This window comes from Hyla sarda, chromosome 1 (assembly GCF_029499605.1).
Source record: "Hyla sarda isolate aHylSar1 chromosome 1, aHylSar1.hap1, whole genome shotgun sequence".
NCBI classification, from domain to species: domain Eukaryota; kingdom Metazoa; phylum Chordata; class Amphibia; order Anura; family Hylidae; genus Hyla; species Hyla sarda.
Genome location: NC_079189.1, coordinates 109,607,207 through 109,615,394, shown reverse-complemented (window position 1 = coordinate 109,615,394; position 8,188 = coordinate 109,607,207). Strand labels below are relative to the sequence as shown.

Sequence of the window (8,188 nt, the reverse complement as noted above, 5' to 3'; positions counted from 1 at the left end):
CCTGTATTTTAAGTTTGTTTTTTTCTTTCGTCGTTATATAGACGACCTCTTTTTGATCTGGGTAGGTACCAATCACGAAGCTGATCTTTTTGTAAATGAGCTGAATACTAATGAATGGGGCATAAAATTCACTATGCACTATGCAGAAAGCTCTATCCAATTTTTAGACCTTGATATTCACAAAACAGATAATGGTACTATTTCTACTAGGACTTTTTTTTTTAAATCCGTTGATATTATTAGTTTCTTGCAGTTCGACAGCGCACATTATCCAAGCTGGTTAAGAGGGTTGCCATACGGCCAATATCTGCGAATTCGCAGAAACTGTACTTCTGACTTAGATTTTACTTCCCAAGCTGATATTCTAAAGGAACGTTTTATTCAGAAGGGTTACCCTAGATCGCTCCTAACCAAGGCATACATAAAAGTGAAGGACAAAAAAACAATCTGATTTGGTCACATCTATTCCCAAAAAATCTAGCTCCAACCAGCCTCATAATCCTTTTTGATATAATTTTGTCACAAATTTCAATATTGAGGCATCTAACATTAGAAAAATATTAACTAAGAATTGGCCCATTATTAAAAATGACAAAATTTTAAACCAAATCATTCCCCCAATCCCAAATGTCACTTATAGACGCTCCAAAAATCTTAGTAATTTGTTAGCCCCGAGTAGATTTTCTGAATATCCGATACCACAGAATATTCGTACCTCTAAACCACTTTGTTTCCCCTGTAAAAAAAAGCCGCTGCCTCTGTTGCAAATGGATTATCCAAACTGACACTTTTTCCTCCTATTCCACACAACAAACATTTAAAATAAAAGATTAATTAAATTGTGACACCAGTTTTGCTATTTATCTATTAACTTGCGGTTGCGACCGCCAATATGTCGGCCGTACTACACAAACTGTACGCTCCAGGATGAACAAGCACAGATGGAACATAAAACATGGTTTTATGTTACACAGCCTGTCCCGACACTTCACTCTTCCCCATCAAAAAAATACTGAAACATTGAAATTAATCATTTTAGAAACTATCCCCATTCATTTATCTAACAGAATACAAAGATTAAATAATCGTGAATCGTTTTGGATCCATAAATTACACACTTTGCACCCTAAAGGTTTAAATGAATGTATCGATACAGTTAAATAATTTGATAGATTAGGGTTTATAATATCATATTTTTTTAATAGATTAATCTCTACAATATCACATTAACCCCTTAAGGACCAAGGACGTACTGGTACGTCCTTGGTCCTGCTCTCCTGATATAATGCGGGGTTACACAGTAACCCCGCATCATATCACGGCGGGCCCTGCGTCATAGTGAAGCCGGGACCCGCCTCTAATAGCGCGCAGCGCCGATCGCGGCGCCGCGCTATTAACCCTTTAGCCGCGCGCTCAGAGCTGAGCCGCGCGGCTGAAAGCGAAAGTTGCCGGCTAGCTCAGTGGGCTGTTCGGGATAGCCGCGGCGAAACCGCGGCATCCCGAACAGCTTACAGGACAGCGTGAGGGCCCCTACCTGCCTCCTCGCTGTCCGATCGCCGAATGACTGCTCAGTGCCTGAGATCCAGGCATGAGCAGTCATGCGGCAGAATCGTCGATCACTGGTTTCCTATGAGAAACCAGTGATCAATGATGAAGATCAGTGTGTGGAGTGTTATAGGTCCCTATGGGACCTAAAACACTGCAAAAAAAAAGTGGAAAAAAAAGTGACCAAACATCATTTAACTCCTCCCCTATTAAAAGTTTGAATCACCCCCCTTTTCCAATAAAAAAAAAACACAGTGTAAATAAAAATAAACATATATGGTATCACCGCGTGCGGAAATGTCCGAATTATAAAATATATTATTAATTAAACCGCTCAGTCAATGGCGTGCGCGCAAAAAAATTCCAAAGTCCAAAATAGTGCATTTTTGGTCACTTTTTATATCATTTAAAAATGAATAAGTCCTATCAATGCAAAAATGGTATCGTTAAAAACTTCAGATCACGGCGCAAAAAATGAGCCCTCATACCGCCCCATACACGGAAAAATAAAAAAGTTATAGGGGTAAGAAGATGACAATTTTAAACGTATAAATATTCCTGCATGTAGTTATGATTTTTTCCAGAAGTCCGACAAAATCAAACCTATATAAGTAGGGTATCATTTTAATCTTATGGACCTACAGAATAAAGATAAGGTGTCATTTTTACTGAAAAATGTACTACGTAGAAACGGAAGCCCCCAAAAGTTACAAAACGGCGTTTATTTTTTTCAATTTTGTCGCACAATGATTTTCTTTCCCGTTTCATCGTAGATTTTTGGGCAAAATGACTGATGTCATTACAAAGTAGAATTGGTGGCGCAAAAAATAAGCCATCATATGGATTTTTAGGTGCAAAATTGAAAGAGTTATGATTTTTAAAGGCAAGGAGCAAAAAATGAAAATGCAAAAACGGAAAACCCCCCGGTCCTTAAGGGGTTAATACCCGTTTTGTGGTGTTCCCTCTTTGCTGTTCATCTTGGAGCGTCCTACTCAGGATACTGTCTTTTTGTCCCTCACTTGTCCACTGAAATAGGTTTATATGTATGTCTTATGCTGCGTTTTACGCTTATTATTTTTTCTTCTTTTTTACAAGTGTCTATTTATTATTGTTTATGCTTTAGTATCCAGGTTTTATTTATTTTTTGTATGCAGGAACCTCCGTATGTTTATTATAGTTTGCTGTATGCGAAGTTTGATTCTATAGGATGTTGTCATTATTCTAAGAGTATTCACACCTCGCGTTTTGGCCAGGTGCTGTATTTAATACCGCACTTGTTATTGTTATTTTATTCTATTTTTCCTTCTTTTTCCGCTATTCTAAGAAGTATTCACACTTCACGTTCGGGCCAGGTGCGGTATTCAATACCGCACTGTTTATTTTATTCTATTTTTTCGGTTTTTGTAATATCCCTTTGTATTGTTTTCGTTACTGTCCATGTGGATAGTGCAGTCATATATAACTCACCTTTTAAATTTTGTTTTTTGAATTAATGCATATAGTACCTTCAAGGTCCATATGCTTTCTTCTATACTTTACACTTTGAAAAAAACATCCCAAGTGCGGTGTTGAATGCCGCACCTGTGACCAAGTGGTGTGACTTCTTGAGTCGCATGTGGTGTGTATTCACACCACATGCGATATTTATATGTTTAGTGCGGTTTTATTGCATGTCTACATTATTGTTTTATTCTTGTGATTGTTGTTTGTCCATTCATATCTATTGCTTGTTTTTTTTACATATTTTCATATTTATATGTATACATGTAATTTTATGTAACAACTTTTCAAAAAGCACTCTAATGGTTAATTTCTGGGGGTATATATACATGTTACCAGCCTCCTCTTGTTATGCCTGATGAAGCTGCGCATGCGCAGCAAAACACGTTGCATTTAATAAATCCATTGATTTTATCTGGCTTCCTGATGGTTCCTCTCTGCGCCGGACTAACTCCTGAACTCACGGTGATCCTGTTTTGATTCTAAATCCTCTCGGATGACACCTGTCTCGGGAAACGCCCAGTTTAGAAGAGGTTTGCTATGGGGATTTGCTTCTAAACTGGGCGTTTCCCGAGACAGGTGTCATCAGAGAGGATTTAGACAGAAAAGAACAACCTTAATCCTTTCAGTACTTATGAGTCTCTGAAGTTAAGTTTTTTTAATAGAAGTAATTTACAAATCTGTTTAACTATCTGGAGCCAGTTGATATATAAAAAAAAAGTTTTTTCCTGGAATACCCCTTTAATTATACCGTATGGTGAATGGCGTAAACGTAAAAAAAAAAAAAAAGTCCAAAAACGCTGCTGCTTTGTCACATTTTATAAAATTTTTTTTTTTTATAAAAAATGATCTAAACGTTTTATATATGCAAATGTGGTATCGATAAAAAATACAGATGAAGGCGCAAAAAATTAGCCCTCATACCGCCCTATATATGGAAAAATTAAAAAGTTATAGGTTGTCAAAATAGGGCGATTTTAGATTACTGATTTTGTACAAAAAAAATTAGATTTTTTTTTAAGCAGTACAAAAATATAAAAGTATCTAGCCATGGGTATCATTTTAATCGTATTGACCCACAGAATAAAGAACACATGTCATTTTTACCGTAAAGTGTATAGTGTGAAAACAAAACCCTCCAAAATGTCCAAAATTGTGGTTTTCATTAAAATTTCCTCCCTAAAATTTTTTTTTTTTTGGGTTCGCCGTACATTTTATGGTAAAATTAGGTTTCATTACAAAGTACAATTGATCACGCAAAAAACAAGCCCTTATATGGGTCTGTAGATGAAAATATAAAGGAGTTATGGATTCTAGAATGCGAGGAGGAAAAAACGAAAACGCAAAAATAAAATTGGCCTGGTCCTTAAAGGGGTACTCCGCCCCTAAACATCTTATCCCCTATGCAAAGGATAGAGGATAATATGTCAGATCGCCGGGGTCCCGCTGCTGGGGACCCCGGGGATCGCTCTGCAGCACCCCGCTATCATTACTGCGCAGAGCGAGATCGCTCTGCACGTAATGACGGGCAATACAGGGGCCGGAGCATCGTTATGTTCATCACGCCCCCTGCCATAGACTTGCAGTAAGGGGACGGGCCGTGAAGTCATGAGGGGCGGAGCCATGACGTCACGCTGCTCCGGCCCCTGTATCGCCCGTCATTACACACAGAGCGAACTCGCTCTGTGCAGTAATGATGGCGGGGTGCCGCAGCGGCGATCCCCGGGGTCCCCAGCAGCGGGACCACGGCGATCTGACATCTTATCCCCTATCCTTTGGATAGGGGATAAGATGCCAGGGGCGGAGTACCCCTTTAAGGTTAAAATGGGCTTGGTCCTTAAGGGGTTAATGAAACGAACTCCAACAGGAAATAGCCAGTTCACAAAAAGATAGTCTCCGTGTTTAAGTAATCTCACAACATAGCCATTTAGTCCCAAGACAAGCACGGATCCTTCCTAAGAATGTCCATTACTGTATGGCATGTACGATATGGTGGATAACCCCTTTAATTGAAAGTTGTGACAGTCAACACATTTTAGTAGCAAACAACAAAAAGAAAAGATGGAAAAAAATTAAATACATAAAAGACAAGTGATACCTGGCAGGTAGCAGACATACAGATAGGAAGTTGCATTTTCCCAAAGATAAATAAAAGCTAGGTGCTGCATGTCATGAGAGTGTGTTGGTTGTTTTGCTCTCCCATGGATGGACTCTTGGACTATACTTCTGGCAGTGTTTCCCAACTAGGGTGCCTCCAGATACTGCAAAACTACAACTTCCAGCATGCCTGGACAGCCTTTGGCTGTCCAGGCATGCTGGGAGTTGTAGTTTTGCAACAACTGGAGGCACCCTAGTTGGGAAACACTGACTTATGGATAAGTAAGTGCTTGTTGAGTGTATGATGAATGGGACAGAATCTTTTCACCAGACCTCAGTAACTTGGTCTAGCGGAGCTGTATCTAATAGACAGCATTTCTTGCATTTTTTTTTTTTTTACGGTGGTTATCTTTTACACCTTATCTTTTTTAATCAACTTTGGCATTAGAGTCCACAAGTGCTCTGTGTTCTCTAGGCCATTTTAGTATAAATAAGTTGTATGAATTTTCTTTGGTTTAAACATGAGTATATTAACTATCTGATTATTAATTATTTATTGCATTTAATTCTATGTGCACTTTCACACTATTTGGGTGTCTAATTTTATCCTGTCTGCCATTAGTCATACATTACCCATTATGCAATCATAATCATATCCTTTTTCCCATACAGTTCATCATACACTCAAAAAGCAAATATACTAGTAGCAGAAATAGAATGGGCACTAATAATGCGATAACACTAAATAGTTGGAGCAAGTGAATATGTGTGGTTCGGCATTAGCCGAGGGTGAAAATCCTAGCTGGGGTGCACAACTAACAGATGAAGGTAAATGCAGGTAATGTCCAACAGAGGAGGTACAAAGAACAAAGTCCGCACTGACCGGCTGTTAAAAAAATGCTGAAGAATTTATTCAATCCATCACTGTACTATCAATTCATTTAGTCCTAGAGAACCCCTCATTTTAATACAGTAGAATCTCCCAATAGCGGACACTCACAAGAAATTTTAAAAAAAAGTGTCCGCTATTGAGAGATGTCCCCTATTGGGGAAAAAGGCTAAAAAATCTTTCTAAATGACCGATTACTGTACTGTACTCACTCCAGAGTGTAATCACCTATAAAACATGATAAAAAGCAATATTACAGTAGAATATCCCAGTGAAGTTAAATCACCCCTGATCAACCCCCTGTACTATTTCATCTCAACTTTATACCCTGTGCCCCTTTATTCCCCCTGTGCCTTGTGCCAAATCATCCCCCCTGTGCCACATCATTTCCCCTTGATCCCCTCCCCGTGCCATTTCATTCCCCCCCCCCCTTATTACCCTCTGTGCAAATTTGTCACCCCCTTACACCTTGAGCCACATAACTTTTCCCCTTCCCTCCTCCCCTTGTTGTTCTTCTTACCTGTCCAGCAGGCTCAGGTGCAGGGGCTCTTAGCGGCATTCTCCTAAGGTCCTCTGGGTTGCACTTACTGAGAGCAGCAGCGGTGGCTGGAGGAGCTTTACTCGTCAGTGCCTGCAGCTGCCGCGCAGAGGACAGATTAAATAAAGGGGGACAGAAATGGAACAGGGGGTGGTAAAGAGGGGGTGATGAATTTGCATAAAGGGGGAATGAAATAGCACAGGGGAGATCAGGGAGAAATTTTGTGGCACAGGTGTTAAAAAGGGGGGGGGGGATAATTTGTCACAGGGGGAATAAAGTGGTCAGCGAACGTACAGAAGTAGGAGACCACTGTTTAAACAGCAGTCTTCTGCTTCTGTGCTGGGGCTGCTGCAGGGAGGTGCACCAGGGCCAGGGCCCCAATTGGGAGTGTTTTGTCCCCTATTGGGAGTGTTCTGTCCCCTATTGGGTGTGTCCGCGTCCACTATTGGGAGTTTCCCCTATTCGTATGGTACAAATACATCAAGTCTTATAGGACTCTTCTGGGGAATTAAAAACTGTCCGCTAAGGGAGATTTTACTGTATCTTATTCTTCATTTTGCCCAGCAAACCCGGTGCTTTAGAGGATAGCACCAGACTCAGTTCTCGGAAGCCAGTACAGATTGAGCACACCCCACATCTCCTTTTTCTTATATTGGACTATACTAAGAGCACCACTGACAACACGACTACATAACTGTTAAACAAAACACTCTGTAAGCCCACGAGTAGTGTAGGATGTAAGCTGCCCAACATTGTAAGATAAATAAAAACGAATTTTGTCAGTTATTGGTTTATTAACTTTACAGAATAGCAAAACAGGTTATATATTCCAATAGTTAAAGCAATGTTATGAAGGATATAAACATGCACCCTTAAAACAGACAATGTTCTTATGTAATGATACATTGTATTATAACTTGATTTTGAAAGTATTTTGTTTTAGAATTTGTATAATCAGATTCTGTGTATCATAGGGATCCAAACACAAAGTCATTTACATGTGAATGTGTTACATCTACTGACTGTGACAGAGACAAACATCTACAAGCCAGTTATTTTAGATTTATTAACAGTCTGCCAATCTACCGACCTACCTTGTACAACCTGTATTACAGGATATGTTTTAGATGCATATAACTTAGCAGAAAGAAGGAACTTTAACCCAAAAAGAACAAATTCAGTCGGCCCAATGTCAAGGAGCGATGGTCACTCTCTAGCCATCTCTTTTCTCTTAGTCAATAATAGACTGTAGCTGTCTGTTCACGATATGAAGATGCTGCTCAGCCTTCAGAATATTTTCTGCTTCCAGGCACAATGCTGGGAGACTGGATGTCCCATACTGCAAATTTTTTTTTTACCAAATAATGTTTAATAAACAGATAGGGTCAAAGACAATGAATCACAATAATAGATTATATGTCATTGTATTTATCAAATGTTAAAGTCATTGTGACATTTCAACATATTAACGAATACTGCATTTCATATTTGCTACATAGTACAAAGAAACATTAGCATTGATATTCTTTAGGGAATGGTCATATGAATTGTTTTAACATGGGTTTAGCATATGATATGCTCTTATGGATCCTTAAAGACTTAAAAGGATTTATTATCCC

The 8,188-nt window shown here is 39.2% G+C and overlaps 1 protein-coding gene across 2 annotated transcripts in view; it reads right to left on the bottom strand.

The window, feature by feature from the left end:
• Positions 1-7,652: 7,652 nt before the first annotated feature.
• The window catches only part of CENPU (centromere protein U), a 71,765-nt gene continuing 71,229 nt past the window's right edge, over positions 7,653-8,188 (bottom strand). For both annotated transcript variants that reach the window (XM_056560099.1, XM_056560104.1), the window contains exon 15: positions 7,653-7,908. In XM_056560099.1, the coding sequence (XP_056416074.1) occupies positions 7,801-7,908 (108 nt within the window). In that variant the 3' untranslated portion in view covers positions 7,653-7,800. The remainder of the gene's footprint in view (positions 7,909-8,188) is intronic.